The 22460-nt window shown below is 35.0% G+C and overlaps 1 protein-coding gene across 3 annotated transcripts in view; it reads left to right on the top strand.

Moving 5' to 3' along the window:
• SUCLA2 (succinate-CoA ligase ADP-forming subunit beta) overlaps positions 1 to 22460 on the top strand; it is a 43924-nt gene that overhangs the window by 4871 nt on the left and 16593 nt on the right. For 2 of the 3 annotated variants that reach the window (XM_077855704.1, XM_077855705.1), the window contains exons 2-5: positions 954 to 1134; positions 12653 to 12752; positions 13144 to 13306; positions 22191 to 22319. In XM_077855704.1, the coding sequence (XP_077711830.1) occupies positions 954 to 1134; positions 12653 to 12752; positions 13144 to 13306; positions 22191 to 22319 (573 nt within the window). The remainder of the gene's footprint in view (positions 1 to 953; positions 1135 to 12652; positions 12753 to 13143; positions 13307 to 22190; positions 22320 to 22460) is intronic. The other variant, XM_077855706.1, reaches the window with a different exon arrangement.

Raw genomic sequence — 22460 nt, 5'->3', positions numbered from 1 at the left:
TGTATGGATAATACTTAAAATGTCTAATTTCAGGGCTTTCATAGCACTTAATTTATTCTACATATTGTCATATAAAGTTGATCGGATTGAGGAGTTTGGATGATATTTGCAGGCTGTGAAATCAGTTTCATAGAGGAAGTCAACTGGAAAGTGATATCTGGATCAACAGCTGTGAGGGAACGAAGGAGGAATGAGTAGAAGGAGAAGTAGAACCGTGGTACAGTTGCAGTAGGAACCTTTGCCTTTCCTGTGGGAAATCTGGAACCTTTCCTTCAGAATTATCCTAAATTGGGGTGGTGCTAGGACTTTATATCCTTATCTTAACCACCAGTCATTGGATGCATGCTGACCAGGGAAGATGTGACATTGGACAAAGATGCGCCAACGAGAGGACTCAGCTGAGGGCTGTCAGCAGCCAGCGCTTCCGGCAGTTGGGCTGTGAAAGAGGAATCTGAGTAGCACACCGCAGTGACCACTGCAGATGAGACCACAGTTTTTTTGAGTCTTGTGTGTATGAAAGAGTAATCACTCAACTACCACATTTGTAGTGCCAAGCGATTTGTTAGGTGCTGGAAGAATGATGGAGAGAAGGAAGTTGGGAAGGATTTTTGGTTTGTTGGAAAGGATGAGGTTGGTTTTAGATCTGCTGAATTTGTCATTGAAATAGAAATGCTCTGTAAGTCATTAGAGATACAGTAGTAAAGCTCAAAACATAAAGACTAGACATTTGATGAGAAAATAGTTAAAACTACAAGAATTACATTTGATATTTGGCTGGAAGTTATCCCAGGTTATCATTTAGGTACTCTGAATATTATACTTTGATGATTTAATGTAATGGTTTTATTATGGTTATGAAGAACCAGGTACTGTATATTAAAAAAGTATTTTGAGAAGTTGTTTTTATTAAGTTCCAAATCACTGTCATAGTAATGTGTCCCTGATTTCTCTAGGTTCTGGGAAGTTCTGGATTTTTTAACAACCATGGACTCCAAATACAGCAGCAGCAACAAAGGAATCTCTCACTACATGAATACATGAGTATGGAATTGTTGCAAGAAGCTGGTGTCTCCATTCCCAAAGGACATGTGGCAAAATCACCAGATGAAGCTTATGCAGTTGCCAAAAAATTAGGTACTAACTTAAGGAAAACTTATGCCATTTGACATGGGCACTCAGTTAAGATGTGAACTTCACTTTTGGTTTATACCAACTTATAGGTTTTAATTTTTTAAAAAATTTATTTACTTAGAAGGTAGAACTTAGTGATTGTTGACATTCTAAAATTATTATGAGATTATTATGAGCTAGTAACTTAAGAACCAGTTATATTGGCTTTAGGAAGCCTTTAAAGTCCTCTTTTTAGTTGGAATATAATTATGGGGAAGGAAGTTCTGTTTAATATTCTGAAGCTTAAAAGACTGATGTCTGTGATGATTCTAAAAGGAATACTGAAGAAAATCCTAGCTGTTTCTGTGGCTGTTAAGAGGTCTAATATTCCTCCCCTCCACTTTTTTTTTTTTTGATGGGAAAATTATGGAACCAAGGTGGGGGTGGGGAAGAAGCTAGACTGTAAGCTCCATGAGAGCAGGGTTTCTTTGTCTTATCTTGTCCAGTGATACATCCTAAACTCTTAGAAGAGTACCTGGCACTTAGATAATCAATAACTATTGGTATTTGTTAAATGAATTAAGTACTTGTCTATGTTTATTAGTAAATTCTTTTATTGATAACAAATCTAAAAAGCTTTTGTTACCTTGAATTTTGTTGATTTATATTAATCTCTTAATAATATTGACTCTAGAAGATATTTTTCACTTTACATTTTTAATGATTTAATATGAAGCCATAATAATGAGTAATGTGCTAACTATACACTGCATTTTATTTTTAACAATATTTAAAGTCCCACCAATTTTATGTAGATTAGCACAATCTCTGCTAGATTTATACTTGATTAACATGACTTTGAATGTGCTTTGGTGAAGACTTTGATTTTATTAGTATTTTAGGAAGGCTATGGGGCATTTAAAAATGTTGAAAAATTTTAAAGTTTTACTCTCATTCTGTACTTGTGTCTAGAATGAGTTTTTCTTCCAAAAGTGAGGGCATGTACAAGTTTAGAAATGTCGTATATTCTTAGCTGTTTTTGAATGAGATGTTGACTTGGAAGCATGAGTTTTCATTGATAATTTTTTATTAATCAAAAAATCCTTTTTATTCAGATTATAAGCAAACTTCTCTTTATTAATTGAAAACCTTATGTAGATTGATATTAATTTTGGTGAAATTTTTGTTAATTAATGGTGACCTATAGTTTGAGCTTGTGCATGATAAAAGACGTGCCTTATTTTTACCTTCAAAACACTGTACATTAGAGGTTCTTAAAGGTCAAGTTTAAAGAAAACTCGTGATTGTAATTCTTGCAAAGGCTACTTTTTAATGACTATTCCCTTGGGATTGATCTTATCTATATGACCTAAACTTTAATTTCTAAAGAAAAGTCAGCTAAGTAGGAGGAAAAACTTGGAAATGCAATGGAGAAAGTGTAAGATTTTCTTATTCGGCCGTTCTGTCCCTAAGAATGAAATGTAGACCCTTGACTTTGTTCTTTTATTTTTGTTAGTCTAATCTTTTGAGTGATTTTTTTTTTGTTTGTTTACCAATTGTTTCCTTTGTAATAATGCTGGAGCATAAAATATTTTTCATGCCAGTCTTAGTAAGTCCTCATTTATATATAATGAAACCAGTAAAAACTATTTTTTTCTATTTCCAAATTCTAATTGATTTTTCTGTATTTTCCATATATTTGCTCACTTAGTCAAAGTTCATTGTTTTGTCAAAAAAATTGTATAGCAGCTTTTTCATAAAACAAATAGGATTTATTTGGATGCCAATTTCTTGATTTCTTTACTCCTTATAAACTTTAATGATGCTTAAGTGATTAAAGGAAGAAAGAATAGTTAGCATGTACAGGATATACTTTAGTTATGAGTATTTCTGGGAAGTCTCTGGGACCAGGACTTATTTCAAGTAAGGGACGGGTGGTAGGCAGCTCTGATTTTGAACCCCTTTGGAACAGAAGGTGTCTTGTTCATCTAGAAAGTGTGTTTTTGTCAAATAACACTGCTGATGAGGTTTATAGTATGAAAGTGGGATTAGTGACTAAGGAGATCTTTTAAATTTAGAGAATCAGAAATGCTCTTTTTAAAGATATATTTAGTAACTACTATGAAGGTGTTGAGGACAGTTTTGTCTTTTGTTGGGATTCATTAATGTTAGAAGATACTGATTATGGGATCTAATTGCATAAGGTGTGGTATAAAGCGCCTTAGAAATACACCTGGTTCTGTCAATCTAGCTAGCAATCCCCAACGCTGATTGTGGCTACCTTGCTTCTTGAGTTACTGAAAAACTTACAAAGCATTAATTCCCATTTATTAAAAAGTCTTACATCACCAACTGATACTATGAGATATAAATGCAAGCTTGAGCCAAACTTGCTTCCCCTAAGTTTTGTGGGTGGCAGGAGAAGCTGAGTCAGCATTGGGACTGGGGCCACTGAGCCTTACAGCTGGTGACTCCTGAAATAGCTCTGGCCTCTTTCCCCAGTATTCCCTACAAATTCTGTAATTTTCTATGTGTATCATGATGTGAAAAAGTTGGAAACGCTATTCTAGAGGCTAGTTTTGCTTGTTGTGAATAATTGAAGTTAGGGATGGAAGGATGGTTGGAAAGGAATCTAATTCTGGTTTCTTTTCCTTTTTAAAAAAATTTTATTTTATTTAATTTTATTTGAGAGAGAGACAGAGATAGTGACAGAGATAGCAGAGGGAGAAGCAGGCTCCCTGCTGAGCAAGGAGCCTGACGTAGGACTGGATCCCATAAACCCAGGGTCATGACCTAAGCCTGGAGGCAGACACATAACCGACTGAGCCACCCAGGTGGCCCCCTCCCTATTTTTAAATAGACTGGTTTTCTCATATCCATTTTTAAAATGATTTAATTTATTTTGAGAGAGGGAAAGAGAGAGAGTGCGTTGGGTAGAGGCAGAGGGTGAGAGAGAGGGAGAATCTCAAGCAGAGTCCCTACTGAGCTGGGAGCCTGACACAGCCTGATCCTAGGGCCCTGAGATCATGACCTGAGTTAAAATCAAGAGTCAGACATCCGACCGATGGAGCCACCCAGGCGCCCCTTCTCATATCTGTTTTTAATGGTAGATCTTTAGTAAGAATAATATCTTTAGGCTTGGGAAGGTTCTGCCATTTTTGTTCTGCTTTTCTGAGGAACTGTAAAAACTGTGCTTCATAGAATTTTTATAGGGAAACCCTAGTACGTGGCTCAGATACAAATACATCTTAGTTCCCCCATTACCCTAAATAGAATTGCATCTGTATTGGATTTCCATGTTTGAAATTACACACAATGTAATAATTTTGCTGCTTGAAAATTGTTTAGCCTAGTGAAATTTGTGTTGCCTGACTAGTTTGTGTTTAGTACATATTTTGTTCAGCCTTTTTTTTTTTTTGAGGAGACTTTAATTGCCAAATTCTAAATTTCATTAACAGTAGTACTTATATCTGCTATATGTGTTTCAATTGCTTAAAACATAAATTTATTCTCACATTTTATAGGTTAGAAGTTTGAAATGGGTGTTAAGTCCCATCTTTTTCTTTTTTAAAATTTTCCTTTAATTTTGACCCGCTTCATCCATTTTTCTTATGCCCCACCCTCTGCCTCTGGCAGCCAGCAATCTGTTCTCTTTATCTATGAGCTTAGTTGTTTTGTTTTGTTTTCCAGTTCCATATATAAGATTCCATTCATGTGGAATATGTCTTTCTCTAGTATACTTCACTTAGCCCTCTAGGTCTATCCATGTTGTTGCAAGTGCCAAAATATCATTCTTTTTTGTGGCTGAATATATATATACACACACACACACACATCCCATAATTTCTTTATTCATTCATCCATTGATGGGTACTTAGGTTGTTTCCATATCTTGGCTATTGTGAATAGTGCTGTGATGAACTAGGGGTACATATATTTTTTCAAGTTAATATTTTCTTCAGATAAATAACCAGAAGTGGAATTGCTGGATCATATAGTAGTTCTCTTTTTAATTTTTTTGAGGAATGTTTGTACTGTTTTCAATAGTGGCTGCACCAATTCATATTTCCCATCATCAGTGCATGAGTGTTCCCTTTTCTTTACATCCTCACCAACACTTTTATTCCCTGTCATTTTGATAATAACCATTCTAACAGGTGTGAAATAATAACTCATTTTGTTTTGATTTGCATTTCCCTGGTGAATAGTGATTTTGAGTATTTTTTTGTGTGTCTGTTGGCCATCTGTATGTCTTTGGAAAAATGTCTGTTCACATCTTCTGCCTGTTTAATTATTTTTTTTTTCACAATTATATGAGCTCTTTATATGTTTTGGATATTAACTCCTTGTTGGATAAATGATTTGCAAATATTTTCTCCCATTCAGTAGGTTGGCTTTTTATTCTGTTGTTGATTTCCTTTGCTATGCAGACGTGTTTTAATTTGACATAGTCCCATTTATTTATTTTTGCTTTTGTTACTTTTACTTTTAGTGTCAGATTAAAAAAATCACCACAAGACCTGTGTCAGAGGGCTTGCCATCTATGTTTTCTAGAGTTTTATGGTATTTTAGGTCTTATGTTCAAGTCTTTAAAGCACTTCAAGTCAATTTTTGTGTATGGTGTAAGATAATGGTTGAGTTTCATGCTTTTGCACATGGCTGTCTAGTTTTCCCAATGACATTTATTTTATTTATTCATTTAAAAACTTTTTAGATTTATTTATTTTTAGAGCAAGCAAGCAAGCATGGAGGGTGATGAGGCAGAAGGAGAGGGCGAGGGAGAATCCCGAGCAGACTCCCTGCTAAGTGCAGAGCCCAACACAGGGCTCTATCCCAGGATCCTGAGATCATGACCTGAGCCGAAATCAAGAGTCAGATGCTTAACTGCCTGAGCCACCCACGTGCCCCATCCCAACACCATTTACTGAAGAGATTGTTCTTTCTCCGTTGTATATTCTTGACTCTTTTTTGAAAAATTAATTGACCATGTATACATGGATATGTTTCTGGGCTCTCTATTTTGTTTTGTTATGTCAATACTGTACTGTTTTGATTATTGTAGCTTTGCAATATAATTTAAAATCCAGGAGTTTGATATCTCCAGCTTTTTTCTTCTTTTGTAAGATTGCTTTGGCTACTTGGGGTTGTTTTTGTGGTTCCATACTAATTTTAGAATTGCTTATACTATTTCTGTGAAAAATGCCTTTGGAATTTTGATGGGGAGTGCATTGAATCTGTAGATTGCTGTGGGTAGTATGGACATTTTAACTGTATTATTCCAACCCATGAGTACGGAATATCTTTCCATTATTTTTGTCTTCAATTTCTTTAATCAATGCCTTATAGTTCAGTATCAGATTTTTTTTTTTTTTTTTTTTTTTTTTTTTTTTTTTACCTCCATGGTTAAATTTAAATTTATTCTAGGGTATTTTATTCTTTTTGATGCAGTTGCAGGTGAGATTTTTTTTTTAAATTTCTCTGATAGTTCATGATTAATGTATAGAAATGTCATCGACTTTTGTGTATTGATTTTGTGTTCTGCAGTATTGTGAATTCATTTATTCTAATAGTTTTTCAGTGGGGTCTTTAGGTTTTTCTACTTAAAATACCATGCATAATGAAATAGTGACAGTTTAACTTCTTCCTTTCCAATTTGGATGCCTTTTCTTTCTTTTTCTTGCCTAATTTCTGTAGATAGGACTTCCAATACTATGTTAAATTAAAGTGGTAAGAGGGCACCTTGTCTTGTTGCTGATTTATTTAATTTAATTTAATTTTATTTTATTATTCTTTTAGATTATTTATTTATTCATGAGAGACACAGAATGAGAGAGAGAGAGAGAGAGGCAGAGACATAGGCAGAGGGAGAAGCAGGCTCCATGCAGGGAGCCTGATGTGGGACTCGATCCCAGGATTCCAGGATCTGGTCCTGGGCTGAAGGCGGCACTAAGCCGCTGAGCCACCCGGACTGCTCTTGTTGCTGATTTTAGAGGCCAAACTTTCAACTTTTCACTGTTGAGTTGGATATTAGCTGTGGGCTTGTCTTATATGGCTTTTATTGTCTTGAGCTATGTTCCCCCTATACCTGCTTTGTTGAGATTTTTACATAAATGGGTATTAAATCTTACCAAATGACCTTTTTTTTTGCATCTGTTGAGATGATCATATGTTTTTTTATCCTTCATTTTATAAATATAGTGTATCACATTGACTGACTTGTGGGTGTTGAACCAACCTTTTATTCCTGGGATAAATCCCAGTTGATGATGGTATACAATTCTTTTAATGTATTGTTGTATTCAGTTTGCTAATATTTTGTTGAGGATTTTTGCATCTGTGTTCACGTGGGATATTGGCCTGTAATTTTCTCCCTTGTGGCATCCTTGTCTGGTTTTGGTATCTGGGTAATTCTGGCCTTGTAAAATGAATTGCAAGTTTCCCACCTCTTTTATTTTTTGGAACAGTTTGAGGAGGATTGATATTAATTCTTTTTTAAATGTTGATAGAATTCACCAATAAAGCCCCCTGGTCTTGGGCTTTCATTTGTTGGGAGGATTTTGATTACTGATTCAGTCTCCTTACGAGTAGTCTGTTCAGATTTTCTATTTCTTCATGATCCAGTCTTGGTAGATTGTATCTAGGAATTTATCTCTTCTTGGTTGTCCAGTTTGTTGTCATGTAATTGATCATAATAGTCTCTTATCCTTTGTATTGAGTTTTCAGTTGTGCTAGCTCATCTTTTGTGTCTATTTTAGAGTCCACCCTTTTTTTTCCTTCGTGAATCTAGCTGAAGGTTTGTCCGTATTCATCTTTTTGAAGAAGCAGCTCTTAATTTTCATTGATTTTTTCATTGTCTTTTTAGTTTCTATTTTATTTATGTTCTAACCTTTGTTGTTTCCTTCCTTCTACTAACTTTGGGGCTTCATTTGTTGTTTCTTAGTTCCTTGAGGTGCAAAAATTAATTTGTTTGAGACTTTTCTTGTTTCTTGAGATGGGCATTTATTACTGTGAATTCTTAGACTGCTTTTGCTGAGCCTGTAAATTTTGGTATTGTCTTATTTTGTTTGTCTGAATGTATTAATTTCTTTTTTGATTTTTCTTTGATCCATTAGTATCATGTTTAATCTTCAGATATTTGTGAATTTTCCAGTTTTCTTCCTTTAATTGATTTCTAGTTTCATACCATTATGGTTGGAAAAGATGCTTGATGTGATTTCAGTCCTCTTAAATTTATTAAGACTTGTTTTGTGGTTTAGCAGGTAATCTGTCCTGGAGTATGTTCCTTCCATACTTGAGAAGAATATGTATTGTTGCTTTTGGACAGAATATTGTATGTATGTGTGTGTGTGTGTGTGTCTAGACCATGGTCGAACATGTTAAGTTTAAGACCTGTGTTTGCTTATTGATTTTCTGCCTGGATGATCTGTTGATTGATGCAATTGGTATTAAAGTCCCCAGCTATTAATTGTGTTGCTGTTTTCTTCTTTATGTCTATTACTATTTGCTTTATATATTTAGGTGCTCTTATGTTGGATGCATAGATATTTATAAATGATACATCTTCTTGTTAGATTGGTCCCTTTATTTTTATGTAACCCAGCTTTTTTCTTCTTTTGCAAGACTGTCCTTGTTATAAAGTTGTTTTTTTCTGATATAAGTATAGCTACCTCAGCTTTCTTTTGGTTTCTGTTTGCATGGAATATCTTTGTTCATCCTTTCACTTTCAGTCTGTTTATGTCCTTACATCTAAAGTGAGTCTCTTATAGGCAGCATAGATTAATCTTTTTTTTTTTTTTTTTATTTATCCAGCCATTCCTGATGTTTAGGATTCTAGTATAATTAAGGTGGAATTTTTGTCTGGTTGAATAAACATGTGCAAAGGTTGCCAATTAATGAATGCCACCCTGGAGGGAGATTTTTAATGAAAATCATACAATAGGACTTTGCCTTCTTTTTTCTTCCCAGTGTTTTATTAGATGACTACGTATAAAGAATGCTTAAGGTGTTTGTGAATAATGAAGGCTAGAAGGGATAGTGACTATATTTTAAAGACAGTCTTTGAATCCATAAAAGATCTTGTCTGACTAAAGCAAAGGTCCAAATCTAATAAGACTGTAAGCTCTCTAAGGGCAGGGTAGGTCTCTTCAGCTCAATGGTGTATCTGTGGCTCTAGCAAGTAACTGGTATATAGATGTAATTGTTGAATGAATTAATGGAATTGAATAAAATCTTTGTTTCAATCAGTTGTCCTCAGATTTCTCTTGTAATTCTTCTTGTCTTGATAGTTGATGAGACTATATTCATTATATATTTTTTGGCTTTTCTTTTGTTGTGAAGGGCTTTTTTAGAAGGAACTTTTGTGAAATTGCTTCTGCCCTAAAGAAACTTGTATTCCTAAAGAAAGGAAATTGACACTTTGGGGGAAGAGACTTCCTTCTTGTAAAATGTTTTTGAAAAACTAGAACTTTATTACTCTAATAGGTCAGTTTTTTAAGTTCTCAATTTAATGTTAAGAATGTTTGAATTTAGCCCAGCAAAGCACCAGTTTAACTATTGACCATTTTTACATTATATTTATGCTGTTGGAATTATATTTATGCTCTTTGGATATAAATGAATATTTCTCAAGTACTGGAAAACCATGACTTGGAAGGTAACCAGAAACAGGTAAAATGACTAGTGACTACTCCCTTTTATTTTGGGCATGAACTCTGTAATTTGCCATTGTCCCTGAAGCTACCTGTTTTCTTTCCAATAAGAAAATTATTTGTTTTAAGGAAATTTCTTATTAGTTATTTTTACCTGGGTATGATGGGGACTGTGGCAGATTGAAAAGACTTTATCTTGTGTAAACAAGGCACTTCTAATCAGCTTTAGTTGCAGGGCCCAGTATTTCCAGTTTTGAGTTTTTTTTTTTTAAGATTTTATGTATGTATTCATAAGAGACACGGGGGCGTGGGCTGGGAGAGGAGAGGCAGAGACACAGGCAGAGGGAGAAGCAGGACTCGATCCTGGGTCTCCAGGATCATGCCCTGGGCCAGAAGGCAGGCGCTTAACTGCTGAGCCACCCAGGAGTCCTCAGTTTTGAGTTTTTAAAACAGCAGTGGAAAATCTAGGTTTGTAAGAATTCTTTCCATCTTTAAATGTTCTTTTATTCAACATTCAGAAAATATATGCTAGGAACCCTCCCAGGAGCTTGAGAACATCAGTGAACACAATGAAGCTTCTGCCCTTCTGGAGCCTGTATTTTAGTGGGGGAGCAAAACAATAAATGGTAGACATGAGAAAATTATATATTATGTTTGAAGGTGATGAATTCTATGGAAAAGAAATGGGCAGGGTAAGGAAGATTGGTCCCAACTGGACAGGTTGTAATATTAAGTAGGATGATCAGGGTAAGCCTTATGGATACTGAGATGTAAGAAGAAAAACTTGAAGAGAATGAGGACCTTTCTCAAATGGATACAGGTATCTTCTGGTATCTGAAAGTAGAACATTCTTGTGAAACCTTTTGTTACCCAGAATGGCATAAAGAAAAAGCAGTTAGCGGTAACTTATATGGAAGGGTTTTCAAGTATTCCCAGACCCAGTGAGGCTTTTCTGATATCTTAGAGCACATCTTGGTAACAGCGATACACAAAATAAGTCAAGATAAAGTACAGGTGCTCGCAGGCACAGTTCAAAGCTTTGGTGGCTTGATGCCGAGATGCTGCAAAAAGCATCTTGGATAAAAAGGTTAGCAGGGCCACTCGATGCTTGGAGTGCATGCTGCCTCTGTAATGGCTTTCTGCAAAATCAACACAATGCTATTTTTGCAAAAGTGAAAATCACTTTCCGATTTCTTTTGGTTAGTGAAAACAGGTAAATGATGTGGGTCTTTTGTAAAAGAGAAGTGATGTAATGCAAACTTTTGAAAAGCAGAGAATTCCTGTATTTGGATGAAGAGTATTTCAGGTGGAGGGAGCATTAGAGCTAAGTAAGTCCTGAAGGCAGAAGCATGCCTGGGAACAATGGAGACTAGTCTAGCTGGAGTGGAGTGAGCAATGAGGAGGTCATAGGAAATACAAGTAATAAAGGTGCTGGGGGATTATATAGGGCCTTGTAGGTCATTGTAAGGAGTGTGACTTTTGCTCCGAGTAAAATGGGCATTCACGGTAAGGTTTTAAGTAGAGGAGTGAAGTGCTCACTTTGCTGCTTTGAGAATACTGTTAGGGACAAGGGTAATCTAGGTGAGATAGAATGGTGGCTGGGACCAGGGTCCAAAGGAGGTGATGAGTGGTCAAGATTCTGGATAAATTTTAAAGATAGAATCTCATAACTTCCCAATTGAATGGATATGGGGTGTGAGAAAGAGTTTTTTTTTTTTTTTTAGCATTACCTTGACTGACTCACAGGTCAGCTTCTAACTTCTAAATGTAGATTCATTTACATCATTTTCTGAATGTTCTTTGGTAGTAATTTTTTAAGGGTAAACTTTAGGTCATTTCTTACTGGTTTTATCACAAGCTGCGTTTGTTACCTCTTTGATTTGGTTGGCTTATCTGATGAGGTGCGAGTCCCTGCATTCTGCATGGTGTGAACATGGATCCGTGGTTATATCCCAGAGTCTGCCTTGGGCTTGTAACCAATAAGAATGAGACCGTGTCCTTAATCCTAATCTCCAAGGTTATTCTTTTGCCATCATGTAATACTAGTATTGCACTGCTAGTATAGGCAAAATGAGGGGATGCTAAAATTCTGCTGTCTGAGGAGATGGAGAACGCCCCTCTAAGAGGCCTAGCCCCGGATCATGAGTGATGAGTGGTACCTAGGCTAAACAGCTGGTTTGCTGATTTTCTTCAGCACATTTGAAAGAGGAAGACAGAAGAGCGAGATCAGTCTACCTATTAAAGAAGACAAACTCAGTATTTATTTAAACAATTTCATTAAAAAATGTTAAAAAGTTTAATAAAAAATCAAAAACTTAAGACTTACATACATAACATCCCTGAATCTTCTGATAAATATAGCTTACCTCCTGATAATACCCCTCATAACACTATAGCTCAAGAATTTATATCACAGGTCTTTCTGTTAGTGGAACAATGTCCGTTGGTATCACTACTAGTACTTTCCCCTTAAGTCGTGGTGTATTTCTACTCAGAGTGGCATTTTTGACTCCATTGTTCACAGGATGGCAATTTACATGTGAATAGAAAGGGAGGGAAATATTGGGAAGACATTTGAGTTTCAATTTTGTACTTTTCATACCTTCCAAAGTACTAGAGATTTAAAGTGTTAAAGTAAAATTATTTTCAGTATACTTTAAGAAATGATTTCATACGAATGAATGGCTCATTTTTTAAACTTGTGGATCTTTAGATGGTGAATGTGTTTTAATGTTCTAATCTAGAAAAACTATGGAATACTTCATTTTTTTGACATTGTGGGTAAATGAGACTTAGCTACATTTAATAACATCACTTAATATGTATGCTTAATAACAAAATAATGTCTTGCATGCTGTTCCATGCTGGGGATCTAACAAGTGTTTTTCTTCTAGGTTCAAAAGATGTTGTGATAAAGGCACAGGTTTTAGCTGGTGGTAGAGGAAAAGGAACATTTGAGAGTGGCCTCAAAGGAGGAGTGAAGATAGTTTTCTCGTAAGTCCTGCTTTGAAAAGAAAAATCATTATTATTAAAGAAAAAATATGTTGTAAAAATTACTCCTTATTATTGAATTGATGAAAATACTGAGATTTAAATATTAAATGCGAGGGGTGCCTGGGTGGTTCAGTTGGTTGAGTGTCCAACTCTTGATTTTGACTCCGGTCATGATCTCAAGGTACTGGGCTCGAGCCCCGTGTTGGGCTCTGCACTCAGCACAGAGTCTGAGTTTCTCTCCTTTTGCCTCTCCCCCCACTGGTGTGTTCTCTCTGTCTCAGAATAAATAAGTCTTTTTAAAAAAAATATTAAAAAAAAGATAAAATTTTGGCTGTCATGTGCTTTTGTTTTTCTGAGTTGGAGAAAGAATGAGTTCTTTTTGTTATTTCAGTCCAGAAGAAGCAAAAGCTGTTTCCTCACAAATGATTGGGAAAAAGTTGTTTACGAAGCAAACGGGAGAAAAGGGGAGAATATGCAATCAAGTGTTGGTTTGTGAGCGAAGATACCCCCGGAGAGAATACTACTTTGCAATAACAATGGAAAGGTCATTTCAAGTGAGTAATTGTAGGCATGATACCTTTAGGATGATTTTATTACATTCAATTTCAAAAGTTGGTTATTTCTATTTGGGAAGGATTTAAAAGGTATGACCCATAATCTTATTTGTGTATATCATGAGCACAGTATTTTTGTGTTATTTTTTAAAAAAAACCCAGCATAGTTAATGTTACAACATTTAATGTATAGTACTGTAAATAAAGCTGTAGACAAAACCTTGCTGAGATAGAATCCATAGGACTTCTAAAATTTTTAATTTACTAACAGCTGCTTAAATCCTTTGGATTCATCTCTAGATTCCATTGACTAGAGAAAATAATTTCTAGCAGAGTAAAATCTGACAGAGTTTCTGAACCCATTAAAAGAATGTGTTTCCATGGCTTCATTGTCTTCTTTTTCAACCTCTTGGTGTTTTGTTTGTTTGTTTGTTTATTTTTTTAGTTTGGGGTTTATTTTATTGTATGATTTGTTATTTGGCAAGTTGAAGGATGACATTCAGTAGCAGACAGTATGATTTTAAGAAGCATAATCCTACCTCTGCTTTCCTCTCTTTATGCAACCTAAAATGCTAGCATTTAATGTATCAGATGAAGAGGAAGTCCTTTCATGAACCTCTTGGCATGGAGACAGCATTGATAATCATTTTATACTATGATTATCTGGCTTTTTGTTTTGTTTTTTTTAAAGATTTTATTTATTTGGCAGAGAGAGAGAACATAAGCAGGGGGAGAAGAAGAGGGAGAAGCAGGCTCCCTGTTGAGCAGAGAGCCAGATAGGTTCCATCCCAGGACTCTCAGATCTTGACCTGAGCTAAAGGCCGACGCTTAACACAATTATCTTGCTTTTTGAGTGCGTTGGTTAATTTAATGGGCTGAATCTTTGTGGTATCTACTTTGATTTTTGAGGCAACTTGACTGTGTATTTGGAAGTCCTAGTAAGGATTTGATGTAAATTAAACAATTACACAATTAGTAATACAACAAAACTTTTAAGATAATGAAAATAGATTTCTTATATAGAACAGCTTTTTCAAAAAATGTTAGTATCTGTATTGTGATTTTTCCCCCTACAGTTAATTACATTTCTAGTAATGTTTGAGGGATATTATAAAGTGTCTTTTGGAACTTAATTTTTATAAGAAAGTATTTCTTAAAGTTTAACACTAGATGGTAGTAAAAACCCACTTAGGATGTAGGGTAAAAGACATTGTTTTATTTATAAGCGATGCCTTTACTATTATAGGCTTCTCTTTGTGGTAGAATTTAGTTTTATAAGTTACTTTAGAGATCTTGTGACAGGGATGCCTGGGTGGCTCAGAGGTTGAGCGTCTGCCTTCGGCTCAGGGCCGGATCCCAGGGAGCGGATTAAGTCCCATATTGAGCTCCTTGCCAGGAGCCTGCTTCTCCCTCTGCCTGTGTCTCTGCCTCTCTCTCTCCCTCTGTCTCTCCTGAATAAATAAATAAAATCTTAAAAAAAAAAAAAAATCTCATGACAAAAACCTTATATATTACATATATTTACAAAAACTATATTTTTACAAATTCACTTATTTTCCTTATACTTTGCATTGAGGTTGTATATCAGCATTTTTCATTTTGTTATTGTGTTTTTATTTTTTGTTATAGAGAGTCCTATAATACTACACAGAGTACCTCATTTTGATTGGAGTAAATACAGCAAACTGAACTATGTTATTAAAGATAGGGATATAACACAATGAATATCTTATTAAAAATAAAATGACCAATGAGAGAAGAGCCATGACCAAATGCATTAGGGAAAAGGGTCAGAATTGAGTTCATTTTAAGGACTTGAGTTTTTAGAGAACTCTTTGAGTCTCTTTTGAGAAAAAAATGTTTTTATTTCACATTGCATAGTTGTAATAATTCAGAGTAAAAATTTGATAGTACCACTGGGGAGCCTGGATGGCTCAGTCAGTTAAGCATCTGACTTTGCTTGGCTCAGGTCATGATCTCGGGGTCCTAGGATGGAGCCCCATGTTGGGCTCTGTGCTCAACCAGGAGTCTGCTTTTCCCTCTCCTTCTCCTTCTGTCCCTCACCCCAGCTTGTGCTCTCTCTTTCAAATAAGAAAATCTTTAAAAAAAAAATAAAAAAACCAGTACCAGTAAAACCATTTGGCAGATGTTCTTTGATGCTGTTGTATCACGCCAGTGTAGAGTTGGTTGGTGTTACCTTTTGGGGTATGGCAACCATCTTTTGGGACTCTATTAATAAGAAAATAATCAGCTATTTAAACTAAAAATAGAAGAACATTTTTGGTTGAATTAAAGTGTATAGAAGTCAGCTGATCATTAAACATTGCTTTTGTTCCTTTTCTGTTTTTAGGAGTATAGATAGGCTTTGCTGGTCTTCTTTAGTATGTTATATTAGGAAGCTTGGGTAGATACTTACATAGGGTTGGCATACCAAAAAATCAATTTAAGTACCTTCTCTGTTTCAGCACTTTTTAAAAATTAGATTTTTTTTTTTTTAATTAGATTTCTTAACATTTGCCCAGTACCTATTGAGCACTTTTGGGCTCATGCAAATCTAATTTAACAAATTACATTTGCTATCTAGTAAAACATTGCAATCTGCTGTAAATGGTGCATTTAACTATATCAAGTTTTTTACTTTGTCTGGAATAGATGTATGTGCCACAAGAATTCCAATTTTTTTCCATACTTTAATTTTTTTTTTAAAGATTTATTTATTTGAGAGAGAGAGTGTGGGGGGCAGAGGCAAGGGAGAGGGAAAGTCTTAAGTAAGCTTGAGCCCAACTTATGACCCTGAGATCACGACATGCACTGAAACCAAGAGTGAGATGCTTAACCACCTGTGACACTCAGGCACTCAACTCTTATTATTTTTGAAAGAGATCTTTATTAAGTGGCTTATTTGTTGTATTTAAAATTCAGATCTATTTTAAGGCAAAATTTTTTTGCAGGACCAAAGAGAAGAGGAATTTAGGTTAAGGAGGAGAAAATAGCATTATTAATTTATTTGAAATTGCAACTATTTGATGAACTTAAATTGTTCTGGATGCTTATTACTAAAATTTAAAGTTAAAACCAAATTGTTTAAACAGAAGCAGCATGCATTCAGCAGTCATGACCAAATGCAGAACTACAGTCATTTAAATGATTTATACTTACCCATGTAATCTTTCTTCTGACCAGCTGCCTACAGTTTTTTTTTTTTTTTCTAGTTGGTTAGGGAATTAGTACAGAGAAAGGCTATTCACTTTCTTTTATATATTATTATTTAATATGTATTTTTTTTTTTCTAGCTAAGAGCTAACTCTTGGAGACCTAATCGTTACTTCAGTGAGAATTTAATATTATCTTCTCCCCTCCTGTAGTGCTGCCTTCTATGTGGTTCTTTATCTCATTATCAACAGATAGTTTTGAAAAAGTAAAACTAAAATAAAATGTTCAAATATTTTATTTTATTTTTATTTTATTTTATTTTATTTTTTATTTTATTTTATTATTTTTTTTAATTTATGATAGTCACACAGAGAGAGAGAGAGGCAGAGACACAGGCAGAGGGAGAAGCAGGCTCCATGCACCGGGAGTCCGACGTGGGATTCGATCCCGGGTCTCCAGGATCGCGCCCTGGGCCAAAGGCAGGCGCCAAACCACTGCGCCACCTAGGGATCCCAATGTTCAAATATTTTAAAAGTTTGATGGTTTCTACCTCTTTTGTTGGATAAAATTATATTTTGGGCTTATCTATAGATTAATTAACCTGTATTCTACTTCAGTATCATGATGCTAGTTGAACAGGGTCTTCTTAAATTTGAGATCTCCCCCCTTTAGATCTTTATAAAAGCTTATAATTATGAACTGCTGTGCTAGAGAGGAAATTTAAGAATACCTTTTCATTTGAAATTTATAGAGGAACTAAAAATTAGACTATAATTTCAAACATTTCTCTTTACTCTTTTGCTGTTTTTTACTCTGGCTTTACTCTTGCTGTTTTCTTGTTTTTTAGTCTTAGAAGGCACGGTGAATTCTTTTGTCTATTTATGTTATAGTGAGTTTTTTTGTTTGTGTATGTTACAGTGATTTCTGATACCAAGTACCCAGAATTGGGCCAAATGTCACAGGTTAAGGGTACAGTCTTCCACATGCCCTTTGTTCACTTCAGACACCAGCCTCGAGTTTGGGGATTCTTTTTTTTTTTTTTTTAAAGTTTGGGGTTTCTTGGGTAACCCTTATACTTAACAGCTGGCTACAAATTTGGGGGTTCCTACTGACCTGTCAGGTTTTATAATTTGCTAGAATGAATCACAGAACTTAGGAGAGTGGTGTACTTAATGATTACTGTTTTACTATATCCAAAGGACATAAATCAGAACCAGCCAAATAAAGACATATAGGGCAAGGTCTGGGAGAGTTTCCATTTTCTTCAGGTACATGTCACTCTCCTGGGATATTGATATATGACAGTGTACAGAAAGAATACTGCCAACCACAGTACTCTCATCAAGTTTCTAGAGTTGCTTTTTCTTTTTAAAAAATTGTGGTCAAAAATATATAATAAAATTTACTATTTAAAATTTTTAAGTATGCAGTACAATAGTGTTAACTTTATGCCTGTTGTTGTATAGCAGATACCTAGAACTTTTTCATTTTGCAAAACTGAAACTATATCCATTGAGCAATTTCCCCTCTACCCCTGTTTTTTAGCTCCTGGCAGTCCCCATTCTACTTTCTGTTTTTAAGAGTTTGTTTTAGATACAGTCAAACCTCGTGGACTAGATACGTGGAATCATGCAGTATTTATCTTTTTTTGTGACTGGTTCATTTTAGTTAGTGTTATGTCTTCAAGATTCATGTTGTAGCGTGTGTCAAGATTTCTTTTTTTTTAAAGGCTGAATATATTCAGTTATATGTATGTACAGCTTTTTAAATTTATTTTTTGTCTGTTGATGAACTTTCAGGTTTCTTCCTCTTGGCTATTTTCAATAATGTTGCAGTTAACATGGGTATGCAGGTATCTACTTGAGATACTGTTTTCAGTTATTTTGGATGTATACCTAGATAAATGGGATTGCTGGATCATACGATGATATGGTATTTAATTTTCTGAACACTGTTTTCTACAGTAACTCCACTATTTTACATTTCTACCAACAGAGTTTAGGAGTTCCGATTTCTCCATTTCTACCGGTGCTTTTTTTTTTTTTTTTTTGTCATAATCCTTTATGGTGTGAGGAAATGTCTTTCTGTGATTTTGATTTGTATTCCTCTAATGATTAATTAATAATAATGCACACCTATTCTTACACTTGTTGGCCATTTGTATATTGCAATGGACTGAGGTTTATCTCCCACCCCAATTCACATGTTGAAACCCTAACTCCTAAATACTACGTTGAATAAAGTAGCAAGAGTGCATCTTTGCCCTTTTCCTGATCTTAGAAGGTAGCTTTCAGTTGTTTGCCATTGAGTATGTTGGTTGTGGTTTTTATTTATTTATTTATTTTTATTACTATTTTTTTTAATATATGGCCTTTATTATGTTGAGGTAGTTCTTTCAATTCTTAGTTTGTACAGTGTTTTTATAAAAGGATATTGAATTTTTTTCCGATGCTTACTCTGCATCAATTGAGATGATCATGTGGTTTTTGGTCTTGATTCTGTTAATGTGGTGAATTACTTTGTTTTTGGTATGTTGAACCATCCTTGCATTTCAGGAATAAATCCCATTTATTTATGATGTATAATCCTTTTAGTGTGTTACTGAAATTGATTGCTAGTGTTTTGTTGAGAGTTTTTGTATCAGTATTCATCAAGGATATTGGTTAGTAGTTTTCTTATAATATCTTTGTCTGATTTTGGTGTCAATAATGCTCTCACTGAATGAGTTTGGAAGTGTTCCCCCTCCTCAGTTTTTTGGAAAAGTTTGAGAAACACTGCTGTTCTTTAAATACTTGGTGGAATTCTTCAGTGATGTCCTTTGGTCTTGGCTTTTCTTTGTTGGGAGGTTTTTGACTACTGATTTGATCTCCTTGTAATATGTCTATTCAGATTTTTTTTTTCTTTCACGACTCATTTTTGGTTGATTATATGTTTCTAGGAATTTATCCATTTCTTTTAGGCTATCCAGTTTCTGGGAGCTATGTTGGCTGCTTTCTGTAGTATTACAAGTTACAAGTAGTGCTGTCCCAAGTTGCTGAGCTCTTTTTTGTTCTGTTGTATCCCTCCCCCTCCCAAAGGTAGTTAGAGTATGCTTTTCCCAGCTGGTCCTCCAAGTCAGGTGAGACAGAAACCAGTTGCTTTGTAGCCCCCTGAAATGCAGGAATGTTGGCTGTGGGATCCACTTTCCCCTTTTCCTCCCAAGGAGGAAGCAGGGCATTGGGCTATTTCTTTTGATCTTTAGCTGTGTAAGCCTAGGGGAGGCGCTGACTTGGATGAAATGAAATTGCTTTTCTTACCTGTTTCATTGCAGTTGAACTTCAGTAACTACAATTTCCTAACTGGTTTCTGACATTCTCATAAAGAGATTTATTCTCATAGAAGGGAATAAAAATTCAGATCACATATTGTTAAGTTAGTGTTTCTATGGGAGAATTAGGTCTAGGACTTCCCATTCTACCATCTTGCTGATGCCAAAATCCAGTTTTTTTGGGGGTGCTTTTTTAAGTAGACATGTTTGATTATATCATTGGGCACTTAGTTGAGCTTAATCTCCAGGCCCCCTTTCCTCCCAGAAGGGTGGGCTGATAACAATGTGGCTCAAAGCTGCAAACCTCTAATCAAAGTGTTTGTCTTTCTGTCCTGGCCTGTGGCCTACCTGAGTCATTTCCTTTGTATTAACTAGAGGCCCACCATGAGTCACTTCAGTAGCATAAACTGTCAGTGTTAGTGGAAGGGTTTTTTTTTTTTCTCTTAAGATTTTACTTATTTATTTGACAGAGCACAAGCAGAGGGAGAGGGAGAAGCAGGCTCCCTGCTAAATAAGCAAGAAGCCCAATGCGAGGCTCAATCCCAGGACCTTGGGATCTTGACCTGCACCGAAGGCAGACATTTTAACCAACTGAGCCACTCAGGTGCTCCTATATAGTAGGTTTAAAGGTTGCTTTCCAGATGCTGGGGACAAAGGCCTGCCAAGTTCTTTATACATACATATTGAAATCTAATCACTTAATATATAAAATTTAAAGTGTTTGAAGATGTACAAGGAAATGTAAATCTCCCAGCCACACCTGTTTTCTCAGCCACTCAGTTTTTCTTCATGAAAGTTAGTACTATTTTTTAAGTCATTTTTTTCATTTAAGTAACAGTTAATTCTCTTAAAAAAGTAATAGGTTGTGTTTTTCCTCTGGCTATTGTCTTATTTTGAGGAATTGAAGTATTATTTTGTTTTCTAAACAATAACGAATACAATACTATTCCTTTGCGTTATGTCTTGAAATGAGTTTGTTACTGAAACACACTAGTTGCTGGGATAGAAAAGTGGAAATAGTCGTTTTTTGTTCTTGCTTTTTTCCCATGAAAGTCACACTTTCACCGCCCGCCCGGATTAAGAATACTATGTTCACTGTAAAAAAAATTGTGTCTGTGGGTGGAATGGTAACATAAAATAATAAAAATCTTATCATTTAACGTCTTCCCATCTTTTTTTCAGTTGGTGTGATTAGTAGCTGCACATTTAAACATACTTTATGTTGAAAAAACCCACATGATTGAGAATAGAATCTAAAGTTTTATATCAGTTTTTTCCCACATAATACTATTGAGATCATTCTTCTGTATCATTAAATAATCTTCATTAATATGATTTTACCATTTCTTTGCTTTTGCATGTTAGGATTATTTCCAGTTTTGTGAAATAAATAAACAAATCCATTAGATTATTTTGCTTTAAGGTTTTTTTCTTAGTTTATTTTAGAGGACTTAAAAGTTAATTATTTAGTATTTTTATCTTAACTTCTTATATTGGTCATGATAATAGCTAGAACTATTTTTTTTTCTTTTTTTTTTTTAGCTAGGACTATTTTAAGGTCAGTAACTTTCTTTTTTACTAACTTGCAGTAGGGCTAGAGCTTATAAAATCTTCAACTTTAATTCATTAGGCTTTTTAAATATCAATATCTTTTTTATGATTTTTAAAAACATTATTTTCTATTTTTTAAATTTATTCATTAGGGGGAGAGAGAGCACGCACACACAAGTGCGTGAGCAGGGGAGGAGGAGGGGCAGAGAGGGAGGAAGAAGCAGACTCTGCTGAGGAGGGAGTCTAATGCAGGACTCAATTCCAGGACCCTGGAATCATGACCTGAGCTGAAGGCAGATGCTTAACCATCTGAACCACCCAGGTGCCCTAAAAGCATTCTTTAAATAATACTTTAATTGTCCTTCAGTTCTTAAGAAAAACACACAGGTTATATTTTATATATATGTATTTATATTAACTTATTTGATATAAGTTTTATATATATTTTTAATGTTTTTCCCCTCACAGGTAAGGTACTGTCTTCCTCTACGTTTTTGTTTCTTTTCCATTCGTTTTTTTTTTTTTTTTTAAAGATTTTATATATTTATTCATGAGAGACACAGAGAGAGAGAGAGAGAGAGACAGAGAGACAGAGACACAGGCAGAGGGAGAAGCAGGCTCCCTGTGGGGAGCCCCATATGGAACTCCATCCCGGGACTCCAGGATCCTGCCCCGGGCCACTCAACCGCTGAGCCACCCAGGTGTCCCTCTTTTCCATTATTTCAAATGAACACTTACGTAGAGGGAGTATGCAGGAGGTATAAGGAGAAAATCTTGAGGAAATTTAAAAATAGGAGTGGGGAATGATAGTCTGATACTGTGCATAAGTAGGTTTTAACATTTTATCGATGGATCCTGTATTTATCTTGCTAGGGTCCTGTATTAATAGGAAGTTCTCAAGGTGGAGTCAACATTGAAGATGTTGCTGCTGAGACTCCTGAGGCTATAGTTAAAGAACCTATTGATATTGTAGAAGGCATCAAGAAAGAACAAGCTGTCCGGGTATGTTATATTCTGAAAAATTTTTATCTAGCTTTATTGCATAATTGTAATACTTTAAAAAAAAGAAAGAGAATTAACTTTGAATAAGTGAAGTGATTGATGAAACTTTTTAAAAAATTTTTGAAAAAAAAATTTTTTTTT

This window comes from Canis aureus, chromosome 17, assembly GCF_053574225.1.
Source record: "Canis aureus isolate CA01 chromosome 17, VMU_Caureus_v.1.0, whole genome shotgun sequence".
Lineage (NCBI taxonomy): Eukaryota > Metazoa > Chordata > Mammalia > Carnivora > Canidae > Canis > Canis aureus.
This window is presented reverse-complemented; position numbering and strand designations above follow the sequence as displayed.